This window comes from Scyliorhinus torazame, chromosome 5 (genome assembly GCF_047496885.1).
Source record: "Scyliorhinus torazame isolate Kashiwa2021f chromosome 5, sScyTor2.1, whole genome shotgun sequence".
NCBI classification, from domain to species: Eukaryota; Metazoa; Chordata; class Chondrichthyes; order Carcharhiniformes; family Scyliorhinidae; genus Scyliorhinus; species Scyliorhinus torazame.
In genome coordinates this window covers 301,406,498-301,425,571 of record NC_092711.1, presented here as the reverse complement: position 1 = coordinate 301,425,571, position 19,074 = coordinate 301,406,498, and the positions used below count along the sequence as shown (strand labels likewise).

The 19,074-nt window shown below is 51.2% G+C and overlaps 1 protein-coding gene across 1 annotated transcript in view; it reads right to left on the bottom strand.

Annotated features, from left to right (window-relative positions):
- The window catches only part of rxfp2l (relaxin family peptide receptor 2, like), a 158,946-nt gene that overhangs the window by 103,608 nt on the left and 36,264 nt on the right, over window positions 1-19,074 (bottom strand). The window contains exons 2-4 of the mRNA XM_072505814.1: window positions 3,869-4,015; window positions 3,404-3,484; window positions 3,000-3,105 (exon numbers count right to left, since the gene is read on the bottom strand). Of these exons, the coding sequence (XP_072361915.1) occupies window positions 3,000-3,105; window positions 3,404-3,484; window positions 3,869-4,015 (334 nt within the window). The remainder of the gene's footprint in view (window positions 1-2,999; window positions 3,106-3,403; window positions 3,485-3,868; window positions 4,016-19,074) is intronic.

The following is a 19,074-nucleotide window of genomic DNA, read 5'->3' as shown; positions in this document are numbered from 1 at the left end:
AGGCCCGCCCGCGGATCGGTGGGCCCCGATCGCGGGCCAGGCCACCGTGGGGGCACCCCACGGGGTCAGATCGCCCCGCGCCCCCCCCCCAGGACCCCGGAGCCCGCCCACGCTGCCTGGTCCCGCCGGTAAATACCAGCTTTGATTTACGCCGGCGGGACAGGCAATTTCTGGGCGGGAATTCGGCCCATCCGGGCCGGAGAATTGAGCGGGGGGTCCCGCCAACCGGCGCGGCCCGATTCCCGCCCCCGCCCAATCTCCGGTACCGGAGACTTCGGCGGGGGCGGGGGGCGGGATTCACGGCGGCCAACGGCCATTCTCCGACCCGGCGGGGGGTCGGAGAATGACGCCCGTGGTGTGTATTCTTTTGGTGTTCCTCCTCTGCTTGGCCACGTTGCACTTCTTAGGTGTATGAAAGGAGAGTGGTGCAAGGGTGGGATTATGATGGGAGTGAAGGAACGTAAAGGATGCATGCTGATACCATCTGCAGCTTGTAACTCAGAAGAGATGGTGGGATGAGGGTGAAGTAGAATTTGGATTAAGGGATGGATTTTTGCGATCAAGTCAGAAAATTTCACAACTTGACAAACTATCCTTGGTATATAGTGCCCTTTACCCACTGTTTTCCTGGATGCAGATTGGAGTTGGACTCGCCACACCTGTTCACAGATCGGAGCTGGCCACATGGGTGGCCAAGTCCCAAGGCGAGCTGGTTACAAGGCCAGCCTCAGTTTTCTAGGACTTCATCATCAGTTATTTTGATACATTTTAGGCCCTTAACATGGTGTTATAATCCTCATGAGAATCATGAGGAAAAAAATCACTGATCTCCCAATGGGGCTCATTGACCACAAGCTCGCTCGGTAGGTGGGGGGAGAGAGACCCACCATCTGGGGCGCTCCAAACCACAGGATAAAAGCAGGCCCAAGTCAGGGCCTGTTTGGAACTATCCTCCCGGTAGGGTCTACACTGGGAGTGAGATGCTCTGTAAAATGTAACTTGTATCTATGTAAACAAAAAAATCCACCTATGTTTATGATAGTTTCCTTAGAGGTTACTATACATGCATTCTTGGATGAGAGCCCAGACTCTCATATAAGGATCAATCTGTTTACACAGCTAGAGAGAAGTGTGGTCTTTGGTTGATTGACAGCTAACTGAACTTAACATAAGCTATGATTTTCTGTGCCCTTTGTCAATGTCTCAATGTTTATTTACTCAAGCTTAAGTGGTATTGAGTGCTTTCACCAGTGCCAGGAAGCTATGATTTGAGCCCCCTATTAATGTATGCAACCAATCAATAGTGCGGATAGCACTGGTTGCATGCAGATATCATTCCAATAAGCAGGTAGCACCATATTGGTGTTGGCATTGCAATCAATGGTGGTGGGTTTATTCCACATCACAATCCCTGCTCCTGAGTCTGGGAAGGCTATTTAATTTAGCCCCTTATGTTTTCGAACCGACAGCTGCTGCCACTGATCCTAGGCGGCCTTGCTGACCCTGCTGCTGATCCTCCGACTCCCTCGGGGGAACAGGATGCCCCGTCTCACATCAACGGCATTGAAAAAACTGGCCAGGTTGGCATTGGCAAAGCAAGGAGTATGTTGGCTCACTGCCATGCTTGTGTGTTTACTGGGAGTGAGTGGTGAGGGAGCGTTTAAAAGCAGCTCTCTCTCGGCACTGGCTTGGAGGGCCGAAGGGCCTGTTCCTGAGCTGTACATTTCTTTGTTCTTTGTTTGTTAGCGGCAAGCAGCTGTGGCGCGGGTCTGGAGAATCAGACGGCGAGACAGCCAGTCATGGCGAGAAGTACGCAGTGGCTGATTTTCGGCACTAAATGCTGTTAAATATGGTCTGAGACCTCGCCAATGCGTGCGTCGGGAAACACCCCACCATTTGCGCCCAAAATGACACTTTCTGTTAAATCGCGCTCATTGCCATTCCTTCACTGTCACTGGGTTGAAATCCTGGAATTCCCTTCCTGACAGCAATGTGGATGTACCTGCACCACATGGATCATGGTTTAAGAATGCTGTTCACCAATGCCTTCTCAAAGACAATTACAGATGGGCAACAAGTGCTGGCCAAGCCAGCTATGCCACATCTCATGAAATGATCAAACAATTGGGCCCCGACTCATGGAAATATGATCGCTTCACTGTAGGGTTATTCATTGGACAAAATTAACATCCTAATACAATTCTAGTTGTGATCTTGTCCTGGAGGATCAATACCTTTTCCACTCTACGGGCGGGATTTTCTGGCCCCGCCAGCTACTGGGATCGTCCAGTCCTGCCGCAAGTCTTTTTGGTTGGGCCGCTGAATCTCCCGGGACAGGTCTTGCCGTGACATGGCCGGAAAATTCCAGCCTACATTCCAGCAAGAACATCCAACAAACATCTGGAATCATTTAATTGCTAAATATCATTTTTGTTTGAAAACATTTTCTCAGTATTGTTCACAAACAAAAAAATATGAGAAAAATCACTATAAAAATACAGGGAGGAATGGGATCGCTCGTTTAACTTCTGCATCTCCTCCCAAAACTTTGCATTTATTTGTACACAGGCTTCCTTTGAAAATAGATGGATTGTTCATGCTTTGTGGGCTTGATGAGTAAAAGCCTTCTTCTGTTGTCAGGTAGGAAGATGTGTAATGTGTAATGTCTGATCATTAGATGGGAGAACTGCTTTCTGAAATGATGTGGAGATGCCGGCGTTGGACTGGGGTGAGCACAGTAAGAAGTCTTACAACACCAGGTTAAAGTCCTACAGGTTTGTTTCAAACACTAACTTTCGGAGCACTGCTCCTTCCTCAGGTGAATGAGGAATTCACCTGAGGAAGGAGCAGTGCTCTGAAACCTGTTGGACTTTAACCTGGTGTTGTAAGACTTCTTACTGTGCTTTCTGAAAAACATTGATGGGTGTCCAATGAGGACATCCATCACTTCATTGCTGTTGATTGCATTGCTAAAATGAAAGAATAGTCAAATTACTTACAGTTTTATTACTTTAGAGGAAACTACTGGCACAGTGAGAAACCCTGAGTCTTCACAGATGATGGTCATACCATTACACATGCACTGTTCTGGGTACATGTCAAGTGCTAGAAGGAAGGATATGATTGTAAATGAGTTAAGAGTTAACACATTTTATACAATATCATAAGGTTGTGAGTTATACTTTTATTTGTTTGGAGAAAACTTTTTCTATGTAAAGTGAGAGATGCAATTCTGGAAAATGGAATACCTTTTTTCATTCAGGAACCTAAGTCCCAGTTGTACCTGTGCGCCCTGGCCTGCCCTCAAAATGGGCATGCTAGAATTTCTCAGCAATAGAGTAAGTTATTTTTTCCATATCGGAAACATCAATCTCCAAATGAAGTAAAACGTGTATCTACTCACAACACTCCTCTGGTTCGCCATCCGTACGCTTAACTTGGTCAAAGTACCAATCTACAAGGTTTGGCCAGCCATGGAGGTCAGCTGAAATGGGAATAATTAAATAAGTAAATGATGCAGTAAGTTATATCAAGGCTTTACTCTCGGGATAAACTCCAAACTAACTTTCATATCTGAGCACATACAAAATTGAGCCCACTTTGAGGTATTTGAAGAAAAGATAATTAGAATTTTTTGCAACCCCATTTGGAAAAATCTAGATTGGGAAGATCTGCAAGAAAGAATCTATAATTGCATGCGTGTTTTCATCCTGTGTGACATTGTCAGTAAAACTGCTTTGGACAGGTTACTGAGCCTAGTTTAGCCTAGTCGTACAAGAACTTAAGCAATATCATTAGTAGTGAGGCTGGAAAAATTCTGCGACAGACTCCTGCACCCAATGCCAACCTTTACCCATACTATACCTACCACATTCATCCTCATCAGCTCCATTTTCACACTCTATAATGCCATTGCAGTGTAGAGGCTGTGGCAGACACACACTGAGGTTTCCACAAGGAAAATATCCAAGGGGACAGGAAATAGTTTGAAGGCCTGGATGAATTGCATTGGAAGCTGCAACAAGAAAATGGAAAGATAACATATATCAGTCTAACAGCAGGGTTTGCAATTTGAAAATCCTTTGGAATTGCTCTGCATGACAGAATATTTTAATCTTAAATTAATTTAGAACTAGGGAAAAAATAAAGATTGCTAATCCAACGAATAGCATGAAGAATTCCTCAGGCCTACCGGTTAATACTGATAGTTGTTCTGCACCATAATGTGGTTAGCCATAATGCACCCCCAGTTTTATCAAGCGCTGATATTCAGTAGTTAATAATTAACTCTTTATGATGCTGCATCAAAGTTTTCAAGTGGACTCTGTGATGATATGCAGAAGCAATCATGTAAATAGTATTAGATATGACTTCCAACCAGCAGGTGGCAGTCGAGAACAACCACGTGGCACTGTTACCTCAGGGAGTTGGAGATAGTTGTCGTAGTGGATAGTCACATTTGTAGTAGCTCTTAGATATTTATAATAGTTAGTAGATTTTGATAATTTTCTTATGCTTATTTAACCCATGTTATTGTTTAACAATAAACATTTAACTAGTCACGAACTAGACGTTCTTTAGTGCACTTATTCGATCGGCCAAGCACCAGAACGTAATAGACTCCATAGCTGATATAGATTGTGAGCCACATGGTGTGGGGCTAATCCCATGAATTCTAGATCTGTACTTAACCAGCCCATCTCATCAAAGACAATGCTTTGCATACTACAATTGGACTTGGGAAGAGCACACTCAAAACAATGCAAGCACAAGGCCAGTGAAGATTGAGTGAGAGGATTGCTGCATGTATTTCAACCGCTGCATGCTCATTCTCCAGTGGTTGGAGGAGTTAAGCAAGATATAATTATTACTACTTTCTCACCTGGTCTTGTACTTGATGATATGTGCTATGTGTGCACTGGGAGAACAAATCAAACTACTGTGCTCCACCAAGAAAGCAAACTGTTCTTGCCACTAAAGGAAAACCCCAAGCAATGCCAATTAATGTTGCAGTTTGTGAAATAAATCTCCTTTTGCAACTTTGAAATTGGCACTAAAGTCTCAAGGGAGCATTTGACTGTTGTATCTGACCTTGGAGTTTTTTCTGGGATATTGTAAGAATATTGAATGATGAATGAAATCGATACAGTATTACATCGGAGACCACGTGATATTGATATCAGGTTGAAAAGTTGAAAAAGTGTTAAATCCTCTGGAACAAAGTTTTTGCAGCACAGAAACAGCCCATTAGGCCAACTGGTCTATGTCAGTATTTATGACCCACACGACCCTCCTCTCTCAAAGCTCCCTCTAAGCTCATCAACATAGCCTTTCAATCCTTTCTCACTCATGTACTTCCCCCTCAAATGATTAGCCTCACCTACTCCCTGTGGTAGTAAGTTCCACTTTCTTGTAATTCTCTTGGTAAAAGTTCTCCTGAATTTCCTGTTGGATTTAATAGTAATTATCTTATATTCACACACCTTGTTCTGATCTAGCCTGTAGGTGGGAACATTTTCTCCATGTCTACCCTCTATCAAACTCTTTAACATCTTGAAAACTTGTCAGGACACCCGGTTTGTTTTGAGAAAAAAGAACCTCAGCCAGCATATTCCTTCTCAATAGGTATAACCTCTCAATGTTGGTAATATTCTTGTGATTTATTTTGCACCTTGCCCTGTGCCTCAATATCTTTTTATTATAAGTTGGAGATCAGAACTGATGCATCAAAGGGATGGGGAAATTATCATGGAAATGAAACACGTGCTTGCAAGATAGAATGAATTGACACAAGGCTTATTTGAGGACAATAGACAAGAAGAAAAAGCAATCATTTAAAAAATGGATGGTCCAAAGATCATGAAAGATAAATAGAAGCTCATGGTGTAGGGGGTAACATACTGGCCTGGATTGAAGATTGGCTGGCTAACAGGAATCAGAGTTGCAATAAATGGGTCTTTTTCTGGCGGGCAGATTGTAATGAGTGGTGTGCCACAGGGATCAGGGCTGTGGTCTCAATTGTTTACAATTTACATAAATGACTTGAATGAAGGGACTGTAGGTATTGTTGCTAAATATAGGTAGGAAAGTAAATTGTGAAGAGGACATAAATAGGCTACAAACAGACATGGATAGGTTAAATGAGTGGGTACAAATCCGGCAAATGGAGTATAATGTGGGCAAATGTGACATTGTTCATTTTGGCAGGGAGAACATAGGTACATAAGAACAAGAGTAGGCCATTCAGCCCCTCGAGCCTGCTCTGCCATTCAATGAGATCATGGCTGATCTGTGGTCTAACTCCATAAACCTGCCGTTGGCCCATGTCCCTTAATTAACATCTTTGCTTAACAAAAATGAATCTATCTCAGATTTAAAAGTAACTACTGTTCCAGCATCAAATGCCATTTGTGGAAGAGAGTTCCAAAACTCTACCACCCTTTGTGTGTCAAAGTGCTTCCTAACATCTTTCCTGAATGATCTGAGCCTAATTTTTAGACTATGCCCCCTAGTTCTAGAATCTCCAACCAGCGGAAACAGTTTGGGCGTCATTCTCCACCAGCGGGAGTCTCCGTTTTGCCGGCGCCCGGGGGTTTCCCGACGGCGTGGGGCTGCCCCACAATGGGAAACCCCATTGACCGGCCGGTGTAACTAACGGAGCATCCCGCCGGCGGGTCGGGGCAGAAATGTGGCGGGGCGGGATGGAGAATTTCGCTCTTTATCTTTATCTACCCTGTCTTTTCCTATTAATTAATATAAAGAACGATACATCACAGGAACAGGCCTTTCATCCCTCCAGGTCTGTACCGGTCATGATACCAACCTTTGCCAAAACCCTCAGCACTTCCTTGTGCCGTATCCCTCTATACCCATCCTATCCATGTGTTTGTCAAGATGCCTTTTGAATGCCGTTAATGTATCTGCCTCCACAACCTCCCCTGGCAACGCATTCACCACCCTCTGCGTAAAAAACCTGCTTTGCACATCTCCTCTAAACTTTGCCGCACGGACCTTAAACCTATGCCCCCTGATTACTGACCCCCCCCCCCACTGCCTGCCCATCCACTCTATCCATGTCAGATGTTGATTTACTATCCAACTTCCTCCCACAAGTCCCGAAAGATGTGCTATTAGGTAATTTGGACATTCTGAATTCTCCCTCCGTGTACCCGAACAGGCACCAGAATGTGACGACTAGGGGATTTTCACAGTCACTTCATTGCAGTGTTAATGTAAGTCTACTTGTGACAATAAAGATTGTTAGATTATTATTAAAAGCTGCACTTGCTCAGCCAGCCCCAGCCAGCTCACAATAATGGTGCCCAGGAGACCGGCCCCAAGATTTGGGAATGCTGACCTGGGGAGGCTCCTGGATGCAGTGGAGGTCAGAAGGGATATCCTGTTCCCCCGAGGGTCCTGTAGAGTCAGTCACAAGGCAGCCAGTGCTGCCTGGGATGAAGTGGTGGCAGCTGTGAGCTCGGGGAGTGTGAGCAGGAGGACTGGCCTTCAGTGCCGGAAAATGGTCAAAAATCTACACCGGGCAGCACGAGTGTGTATGGAAGGCCTCTGGTGACGTCCTGAGGCCGTCCATATGGTGCGCGGCGTACTCTGCGAATTTGCCGTTTTGGAGGGGGCGGAGCATCACAAAAGCAGCGCCGCCCCCGATTTCAGCGCAAACGGGGATTTACTGGCCGATCGCCAAACGCGATTTCGGCGTCGGAGACTGGAGAATCCCGCCCAAAATGCCGAGTTGTTTCCAAAAAGAAAATCATGCCAGAATGTAAGATCACAGTGACGAATGAAAATATCAGACAGGTAAACAAATTTTGTTACCTTGGAAGAACGTTAACATTGGGCAGAAGGTGCAACCAAGAAATAAGACGAAGGATTGGAAAGGCCAAAGGTGCATTTCAAAAAATGAAAAATATTCTGATCAACTAAAAATTCATCATGGAAACAAAGCTGGGAATCCAGCAGGTTTGTAGGTGCGGGAGTAAATTTCCACAGCTGGGTTCCCCACTGGATTTGCCCATCCAGACTTCTCCACAATTTCACGCTGGGGTGGGTGACGCCCAAACCAAATCCCATAAATGGCTAGTTATTGACCTCTTAAGGACTGTTTCTTACCAGCCTCAATTATCAGGCTGCGGGAGGATTCCTGGAATATGGCAGAAACTCCTAAATAAATCAGGTTCAGGCCTTGAAAGGGAAGATGTGGCTCCAACAGGAGTCCTTCTTTAACATCTCCCACCCACACCACAAAGGTCCTACCTCCCGCCTGGCCTCTCCACCGACACTACAATCCCTCTCTGTCTATTCTCCCAGGTCTCACATATCGGGCGAAATTCTCCGTTATCGGCGGAAACTCCGCCGATCGGCGCAAAAAACGGCGCAAATCCCACTTGCGTCACGTCATAAAAATGGGCCGATATTCTGCGGCCCGAAATGGGCTAGCAGCGACGTAACGGGATCCGCGCTTGCGCAGTGGTTCACGCCGTGCAGCGTCATACGCGCTGCACGGCGTGACGGCTCATAAGGCCGCGCAGCACCCCCCCACCCGACCGGAACAGCCGACCGCAACACCCGACTTGATGGCTGGCCGTCGCTCAGCCCCGAGGTTCGAGTCACGCGATGTGGAGGCGCTCCTGGACGCGGTGGAGCAGAGGAGGGACGCCCTGTATCCCGGGCACGGCCGCAGAGATGCCCCACGCCACAGCCGGCGTCTGTGGAGGGAGGTGGCAGAGGCCGTCACCGCTGTGGCCCTAACACCACGGACAGGCATCCAGTGCCACAAGAAGGTGAACGACCTCGTCAGAGCAGGCAGGGTGAGCCTCCCCCATATCCCCCATATCCCCCCTCCCCCAAATCCCCCCTCCCCCATATCCCCCCCTCCCCCATATCCCCCATATCCCCCCCTCCCCCATATCCCCCATATCCCTAAGTGAATCCAGCCCTAACCTTAACCTCTGCAATGCACGCGCAACCGATGGCGTGCATTCATATACCTGCCTAACACTGTTGCCTTTTACCCCTGACACCACCCCCCCCCCCCCCAGGAGAAGCGCGCACACAACAATAGGGAGCATGTGAGGACTGGAGGAGGGCCCGCTGATGAGAGGCCACTGACCGTACACGAGGAAAGGGCCCTGGAACTGGCTGGCGGACCTGAGGACCGGGAGGTTGCTGATGCAGAGGTCGGGGCCCCACGAGCAAGTGAGCCACCAACAGCCCGTCCCCATATCCCCCCTCCCCTATATCCCCCTCCCCCGTATCACCTGATCACTGCCTGATGTCTAACCATGCATGCTTCATTGTGTATCGCAGGACCAAACGTCCAGGCACCCATCCCCGCAGATGCAGACCGCCCGCAGGATGCCCCTCGGAGACCACGGGAGACGGAGAGACCCGCACCCTCCAGCATGCGACGCCCGCAGGATGCCCCTCGGAGACCACGGGAGACGGAGAGACCCGCACCCTCCAGCATGCGACGCCCGCAGGATGCCCCTCGGAGACCACGGGAGACGGAGAGACCCGCACCCTCCAGCATGCGACGCCCGCAGGATGCCCCTCGGAGACCACGGGAGACGGAGAGACCCGGACCCTCCAGCATGCGACACCCGCAGGATGCCCCTCGCACACCACGGGAGACGGAGAGACCTGGAGCAACAGGGAGACGACACCCCCGTCACGTGCGGGAGCGACCACCCAGCGATGAGGGGGGCAGCCACAGGCCCCCGTCACATCCGAGCCAGGACACCACTACCCAGGACACCACTATCCAGGACACCCCTACCCGGGACACCACTACCCAGGACACCCCTACCCGGGACAGCACTACCCGGGACAGCACTACCCGGGACAGCACTACCCGGGACAGCACTACCCAGGACACCCCTACCCGGGAAGACGAAATACCGGACAGTGACTCAGAGTGGATGGGTGGAGACGAACCCCCACCCCAAAGTGCCATGGACTCAGAGTGGGACGAAGAGCACGACACAACGCCACTGCTGTCACCAACACCCTCCACCATCGCAGAAACACTCACCACGGTTGGGCACTTTAGTGATGAGGCGTCTGGTACACTCACTGGTGCGCACAACACAGCCGTCCCGGTACAGCAGGTGGAGGTAGGAGCAGCAGAGGGACCGGGCGGTCGGAGGGCAGCCCAGGCCAAGCGAAAATCTGCCGCCCAGATGGATCCCGGGTTCCTGCAGTTACCACACCCACACATAGATCCGATGCAACCACTGACACGGAGACGAGCGAATAGGGTGACGGGTGGCTTGCGGCGGCTGCGGTCGCAGGTGGAGGAGTCCACCCGCGTCCAGGAGCTGGGAGTGGTCCCGGTCATGCGTGCCACCCAGGCTGACACCGCACGGGTGGCGTCCGCGGTGGAGGCAATGGGTGCGACGGTGTCAGACATGGGGAACGGTTTGCGAGGCCTGGGGCCTTCCGTGCAGGCGGCGTCTGTGGCCCAGGAAATGGCTGCCCTCTCACAGGAGGCCATGAGCCAGTGCCAGCGCCAGATGGCAGAGGCGCTCAACGCCATAGCCCAGTCTCAGCACGCCATAGCCCAGTCTCAGCAGGCCATGGCCCAGTCTCAGCAGGCCATGGCCCAGTCTCAGCAGGCCATAGCCCACTCTCTGCAGGCCATGGCCCAGTCTCTGCAGGCCATGGCCCAGTCTCAGCAGGCCATCGCTGAGGGCATCGGCGCCAGTGGCCATGTGCGAGCTGGCGTCGCACTGTCGCAGACAGGGTTCGACAACCCCCTGGGCTCCATGGCTGCAAACCTGCAGACCCCTGTCGATACCAGCACGGGCCTCCAGGACTGGCAGCGCCAGATGTCGGGGGCGCGTCGGATGGCCAGTCCGTTCGCATCCCCCACCCATGTAGAGGCCTGGGGGCCATCGGGCACCCCGAGGGAGGAGGAGGTGGTGTGGTCCGTCCCGGCACACCGCGACACCTCGGACTCCCCCCCTTCCGTCCCAGGTGCATCGGGTGGGCAACGGGCAGGACAGGCTGGCAGCTCGCCATCCCAGTCGCCCGGGCCGCAGCCTGGCCCATCTAGGCCAGGACGCCCCAGGAAACGGCCGCCAAAGGGATCCAGTGTCAGAGGGCAGGAATCACAGGAGTCCACCTCCAGTTCTGCTGTACCGTCTGGGGAACCACGTAGACGTAGTCAAAGGGCCCGTAAGGCCAAACAATTAGACACTGAGTAAGTTGGCACGGGTGCAGGGCACAGATGAGTTTTAGGCGCTAGGGCACGTGCATGAACTCCTTTGGTTATTAAAGTCAATGTTACACCTACCGAAGCTGCCTTTGTGCTCTGTCCAAAGTGTGCGGGGGTGTCATGTACGTTGAGCGCAAGTGTGTGTGTGAGGGGTGGTCTTACCTCAGCCCCAGGTGAGTCTGCCCCCTTCCCCCTGGGCCGCCATCAACATCCCCCGGGCAGAGGACGGGACCGTGCGCTGCAGTGTCACAGCCGCATGCAGGGATGGTCCAGGTGGATGGTGGTACTGTGGCCATGGGTCAGACATAGTCCAACGATGTAGAGCCAGGAGCTCATCGGAGGCGGGTTGTCATCATTCTCCATGGCCTGCGATAGACACGCGTCCACCCGCAACTGGGTGAGCCCGGCCCGTTGTGCCGCCGGTGGATCGGCAATTGGGGGTGGGGGGGTGGTGTGCATGCGGGTGGGGTGTGTGGGGTTGGGGAGGGGGGTGAGGGTGCTGGGTGGGTGGATGGGTGGGGGGTGTGGGTGGTCGGCTGTTGGCATGGTGTGCGGTCTGTGGCCATACTACCCGATTCCCACGCCCATCTAGTCAGTGAAGCGGGCGTCTATCAGTCTGTCCCGTGCCCGCTGGGCCAGCCGGTAACGGTGGACAGCCACCCGTCTGTGTCTACCCCGTCTGCCCTGACCATTCCCCCATCCCCCTCATCTGGGGAGGACTGGGCCTCTTCCTGCTGCTCCTCCACTCCGCCCTCCTCTGCCTGCGGCACATCGCCCCTCTGCTGGGCTATGTTGTGCAGGACGCAGCACACCACAATGATGCGGCCGACCCTATCTGACCGATACTGGAGGGCGCCCCCAGAGAGGTCCAGGCACCTGAAACGCATCTTCAGCACGCCAAAGCACCTCTCGATCACTCCCCTTGTCGCTACATGGGCATCATTGTAGCGGTTCTCCGCCTCATGGCGTGGCCTCCGTATAGGCGTCATCAGCCACGATCGCAATGGGTAGCCCCTGTCGCCCAGCAACCAGCCCCTCAGCCGGGGATGGCGTCCCTCGTACATGCCGGGGATGGATGACCGCGACAACACGAATGAGTCGTGTACACTGCCTGGGTGACGGGCGCAGACATGCAGGATCATCATGCGGTGGTCGCAGACCACCTGTACGTTCATTGAATAGGTCCCCTTCCTATTAGTGAACACGGCCCTGTTCTCTGCAGGTGGCCGCACGGCGACGTGCATCCCATCGATCGCGCCCTGGACCATGGGGAACCCGGCAACGGCAGAGAAGCCCACGGCCCGGGCATCTTGGCTGGCCCGGTCCACGGGGAAGCGGATGTAGCGGTGCGCCATGGCATAAAGGGCATCTGTCACTGCCCGGATGCACCGATGCACCGATGTCTGCGATATGCCGGACAGGTCCCCACTCGGTGCCTGGAATGACCCCGTTGCATAAAAGTTCAGGGCCACCGTAACCTTGACGGACACGGGGAGAGGGTGTCCCCCGCCAGTGCCACGCGGTGACAGGTGTGCCAGCAGGTGGCAGATGTGTGCCACGGTTTCCCGGCTCATCCGGAGTCTCCTCCTGCATTCCCGGTCCGTGAGGTCCTGGTATGACTGCCGGGGCCGGTACACACGGGGCTGGGTGCCTCTGTTGCCGTGGGGCCGCGACGTCCTCCTCCCCCTCCTCGTCCTGTCGGTCAGGTGTCCCTCCAGCCTGGGCGGCTGCCGCCTGCCCCTCTGCGGCAGCCTGCGCCGCCTCTCTGGCACGCTCCTCCTCCGCCTCCTCCTCCTCCTCCTCATCCAGGGCAACATAGACATGAGCGGCTGCCACCACGGCGGCCAACATCGCTGGATGGTCTGAAAACATGACGGCCTGGTGGGGGGGAGGGGAACAACGACATGTCATCATTGCCCATATCCCCTCCTCCCCCCAGCCAGGTGGCATGGACCGCATGGGTCCTACTGTTGGAGGCTGGCACCTGGCCAGGTGGACCAACTCATTTGCCCTCCCATCACCCACCCCGGCACAGACCCCCCCCCCAACCTCCACCCCGGCACGGACCCCCTCCCCAACCTCCACCCCGGCACGGACCCCCTCCCCAACCCCCAACCTCCACCCCGGCACGGACCCCCCCCCCCAACCTCCACCCCGGCACGCACCCCCCCCCCCCAACCTCCACCCCGGCACGGACCCCCTCCCCAACCTCCACCCCGGCACGGACCCCCTCCCCAACCTCCACCCCAGCACGGACCCCCCCCCCAACCCCCAACCTCCACCCCGGCACGGACCCCCTCCCCAACCTCCACCCTGGCACGGACCCCCTCCCCAACCCCCAACCTCCACCCCGGCACGGACCCCCCCCCCCCCCAACCTCCACCCCGGCACGGACCCCCTCCCAGCACTCCCCCGGAGCCCAGCCTACTCTAACCACCCCCCCCCACCCCCCCCCCGCCGCGCACACACACAAGCCGAGACACAGCTCTCCTCACGCAATCAGTCTGCGGCCACGCCATTTCCTGCCCAGAGCCAACCCCCCAGGCCGTCACTCACCTCCTCGCTGGTCGGCGTGAGCCTGGAGCACCGGGTCACGCCGATGAAAAGGAGGTTTGATTCACGTCGACGTGAACGGTCATCACGTCGACGGGACTTCGGCCCATCCGGAAGGGAGAATATCGGCAGGCCGAAAATCGGCTGCCTTGCGCAGACCCGTGACATTCTCCGCGGCAGCGGCGCCATTAACGCCCCGCCGACTTTTCTCCCTTCGGAGACTTCGGCGGGGGCGGGGGCGGGATTCACGGCGGCCAACGGCCATTCTCCGACCCGGCGGGGGGTCGGAGAATGACGCCCATCCTCTCCGCCCTAAAGCTCCCAAAACCTACCTGGTCCTGAACTCCCAGGACTAAGGCTTTGGGATCTACTTGCAGTCCCAGTCCTGTCCACTGCAGCTTCTGGCACTGCAGTGGACAGCTGGCCAATCTGAGGATGAACGTCCTCCTGAGTGAGGGGCTGGAGTCTCACCTCCAGCCAATTAATGCTTGTTGGAGCATAAATGACTGCAGGGCAGCGCAGGTGGGATGTGTTTCTTCCTGACTCTTCAGATGGCAGGAAGGCAATCCCTGCCATCCTGGCCAATAATTCTGCCATTTTGCTGTCATTATCTATGGGTTTATCGTAAGTTCATTACGTGTTTTTTTACGTGTCTGTTTTTGCTTTGTTATGCGTCAGCAGAATGCTTTATTCTTTCTTTTCATATTATTTGAATTATTTAATTTCAAAGTCTGTCTTTTCCTTCTTAAATGTTTGACTTCTTTCCCAGCCTTATTGCATCCCCTTTTGTCTTCCTCTGTTGCTCACATGTGGCTTTTTCCTTGGTTTTAATTTGACTCCTATTTCTTTATTCATCCATGAAATGGCATTGCAAGCTACTTTGTTCCTGTTTTTCAGTAGATATATTAAAGCTGGACTCCATTGATCACCATTTTAAATTTGACCGATTTAAGTATTTCAAAAAAAGGCATGTGGGAATTAAGAAGTTTCACTATTTTACTTTTAAGCTCATGTTTGCTGTTCTTATTTGTAAACCTCGAGGGAAATCTTAATCTGAAGAATAACTTCAATTAAAAAAATTTAAATTCTCAGTTTGCATTTTTGGTTTCAGTCTTCTGAAACATTTTACATATTAATAATTACTTCCATGAGGTCTGTTTCCTGGGCCTTGCATGACCCCATTCTTCACTTAACCCAAGACTTATTGTTACAAAATGTTCTTTTCTTTTCTGAACCTCCTGGTTATGAATTTGTTCCTAATCTCTGCTCTTGATGAGTTATAACGTGTGTTGGAACAAGTAAGCAGGTCTGGGTTACAGTGCACTGATTTAAATGTTGGAACAATATTGGTATCTTTTTAACAGGCTATGGTCCTCCAGGAGGTCTGTCCTAGCTGCAGTTTTCTAAATATGTATTTGTAAAGCCAGCAGAAAGCTGTTTCACTTCTCACCATCTGTGAGTGTAAATGCAACTTGAATCTGAATTCAAGATAGCAGAGTGAAATACAGTGAGACTTCTTGCAAGAAGAAGTCTCACCATGCTTCACTTCGGAATCAGTTTGTACCGTATCACCTAAGTTACAATGCACAAGTTTAGTGTTAGTACAAACCATTTTTTGCAGGCGACATACCGAAGAAAAACAATAGAGTGAGTGCGACATTGATTGGGTGACGAAAAGGAGTAGACAGGCAGAATTTATAATGGCATAAGATAAATGATGGGAGACAATGAAAGGCAAATGCAGGGTTTCAGAGAATATTTGATTTGTTAAAAAGCCGGTTGGCTAATGTGGAGATTAACCCTTTAAGGGCAACACAGGTCATGTGGCCTGGGTGACCAATCGGGACTCGGTGTGGAATCACCCCCATGGTGAGAAAGGCTTCTGGGCAGAGATATTTTGGAAGAAAGCTACAGCCATGAGGTTGCTGTACAATCCTTACTGATAAATGTACCTTATGGATTTGTCATATAACTGGGAATACATTCTTTCTGTTCTGCATCACGTGATGTGCAGTGATGTCAACAGAGTGTTTGTGCGTGTTTTGAGCAGATCACCATCTTGATTATATGAGCAACACCCTAAATAAACCTCTCATCATTTTTTATAAGAATCCAGAGTGTGGGCACTTCCATACTTTTTTTCTTTGCGGCAACAAAGAAATATAAAAGTCTCTGACAGCTAAATTGGAGTTGGCAACATGAAAACCCAGAGAAGTAGAGTAAGACTTCAGTGGTTAGAAGACTGATGGTGGCCTCTCTGTTGCTTCCAACAGGTATCTGAGCTTTTGGAGTCTCACAGATGATGATTACATGACCAACCAACCAGGAAGACTTCCAACCAGAGTGTCAACCCTAATGATAGTATCCATCCCTTTAACTAGAGAGATAAAGCAAATTTATCTGTAACACAGTAGGAGAGATTTCCAATAGTTTTACATTAAAAGATTACTTGCTGGAAACCAAGACGTACTGTTTGGAAATGCATCAACAAAGAAGCATAAATTTAGGATAGGCTGAAGGGAGGATTGAGTGAAAAGATAACAGAATATTGAGTAAACAAATGTTAGAAAAAGCAGTATTTCATATTTGAAAACAAGAAATTTTATTAAAGGTCCCTGCACTGCTGAGAGAGTAATCAAAAACACTTTCTCTCAACAGGAGAATTTTCCTATGTACTCTTTGTTTCTTGTAATTCACAGGAGGTCTAAGTTCACTCTGCTATAATGTTTGAAATAGCCATTTAGTTGTATTCACTACAAATTCACGAAAAAGGAATAAAATCGGACGGACCACCCGGCATTGACCCAGGCACCGGAAACAACAAAGGCAACCTAACCCCGTCGAACCTGCAAAGTCCTCCTTAGTAACATAGGGCTTAAACTTAGGGCTTGTACCAAAGTTGGGAGAGCTGTCTCAGACTAGTTGAACAACAGCCTGGCATAGTCATACTCACAGGATCATAACTTACAGACAATCTCCCAGGCATCACTATCACCATTCCTGGGTATGTCCTGTTTCACCGGCAAGACAGACCCTGCAGAGGTGGTGACACAGTGTATACAGTTAGGAGGGAGTTGCCCTGGGAGTCCTCAACATCGATTCTGGACATCATGACATCTCATGGCTTCAGGTTAAACATGGATAGAAAACCTGCTGATTACCACATACCGTCCACCATCAGCTGATTAATCAGTACTCCATGTTGAACACCACTTGGAAGAAGCACTGAGGGTGGCAAGGGCACAGAATGTACTCTGGGTAGAGGACTTCAATGTTCATCACCTAGAGTGGCTCGGTAGTTCGACCGCAGGCCTAGCCTAAAGGACATAGCCGCTAGACTGGGGCTGCAGCTGGTGGTGAGGAAACCAACAAGAGGGAGAAACATACTTGACATTAGCATGGCCAATCCACCTAACCTGCACATCTTTGGACTGTGGGAGGAAACTGGAGCACCCGGAGGAAACCCACGCAGGCACGGGGAGAACAAGGTGCACCATTTTTAGTTGCATGAGGCAACGTGGAGGTGCAGTTGGCTCTGTTCAATGCTTCGTTCCAGAGTCCCCACTCTATTTCCATCCCTAGTTCCTCCTCCCATTTTTTGCATCTTTCCTCCAATGGGGAACATGCCCTTTCTAATAATCATTCATATAGGTCCCCACAGTTCCCCCTCCCAGGTTACCTGCATCCAGTAGTTCCTCTAACATTGTGCATCTCTGAGTCCGTGGCTATGTTGTCGTCTCCTTGCAGAGAAAGATCTTAACCTGTAAGCATCAGAGTTTGTTCCCGTTGGTAGCTGTAGTCTCTGTCAGTTCCTCTAAGGTCGTTAGCCTGTCCTCTGTATAAACGTCCCTAACGGTCAGTGCCCCACGTCCTATCTCCACCTCCTGAAGGTGCCACCTCGCATGGCAGGCGCGAACTTGTGATTGCCGCAGATGGGGCCACAGTGGACAGTTTGGTTCAGCCGAAGTGCTGTCTCATTTGGTTCCAGGTTCGGAGTGTGGCTACCACCACTGGGCTCATTGAATGTTTCGATGGCGGGGATGGGAGTGCTGCCGTGGCGATGACCCAGAGGGTCATCCCTGTACAGGAAGTCTCCTCCATCCTCACCCATTCATTTCTAGTTCTTTCACCCATCCCCTCACTCTTTCTGCCTAGTGGTAGTACTATAGGATTGCGACGGCCCCATGTTTCTTCTTCTTTGTAGGAACTTTTTGAGGTTCCTTGGGTTCTTGCCATGATCATTTTTGTCAACTGTGTTGAAGAAGGCCTTGGGGATGTAGATCGGTATCTGAACAGGAAGAAGAATCTGGCCAGCATGTTCATCTTGATCATCTGCACCCTCCCTGCTAGGGAGAGCGGGAGTGTCCCCCCTCTCTGTAGGTCCTTTTAACTTCCTCTGCTAGACTGGTCAGGTTCCACTTGTGAATCCCTGTCCAGTCATGGACAATCTGGTACCCCAGATCATGGAATTTGCTTTGGGCTCGTTTGAATGGTAGTCCCTCCACTGCTGCCCTTCTCCCTTTCGGGTTCACGGGGAAGACTTCCCTCTTGCTTAGGTTGAGCTTGTAGCCCAAGAAGGCTCCAAACTCTCTCAGGAGCTTCACGATCCCTTACATGCCGCTTTGTGGGTCTGAGATGTAGAGGAGCAAGTCATCTGCATAGATGGAGACTCTGTGCTCTCTGTATCCTCTTCGGATTTACTTCCAGCTTCTTCCCATCCTGAGGGCGATCATTATTATGTTTAGCAATTACCTGATGTTCGCTGTTAGCTGTCTACCCTTAAGAAAGGCCACCTGGTCCTCTGCGATCACCTCTGGTATACAGTTCTCCAGCCGCTTAGTAAGGCTTTTTACGGGTATTTCGCATCCACATTGAGCAGCAAAATGGGTCTGTATGATCCGCATTCCGCTGGGCCTTTGTCTTTCTTGGGTATCAGCGATATGGTGGCTTGTGTTCGCATTGGAGGCAAGGTGCCCCTCACTAGTGAATCTGCGAACGTGTCCCACAAGTGTGGGGCCAGTGCTGTTGTGAATGTTTTGTAGAGGCTCGCCAGGAACCCATCAGGTCCCGGCGCCTTCCCCGCCTGCATGGAGCTAATGCTTTCCATGACCTTTTCCAGTCCTAGCAGTGTTTCCAGCCTCCTCCTCCTATTGTTCCCAACGACTGGCATGTCCAGTCCATCAAAGAACCCATTTCATCCCCAAGTCCCCATTGGGGGGCCCTGAGGTGTACAGCCCCTGGTAGAAGGCCTCAGATGCTTTGTTAACTTTTTTTGGTTCAGCTACTAG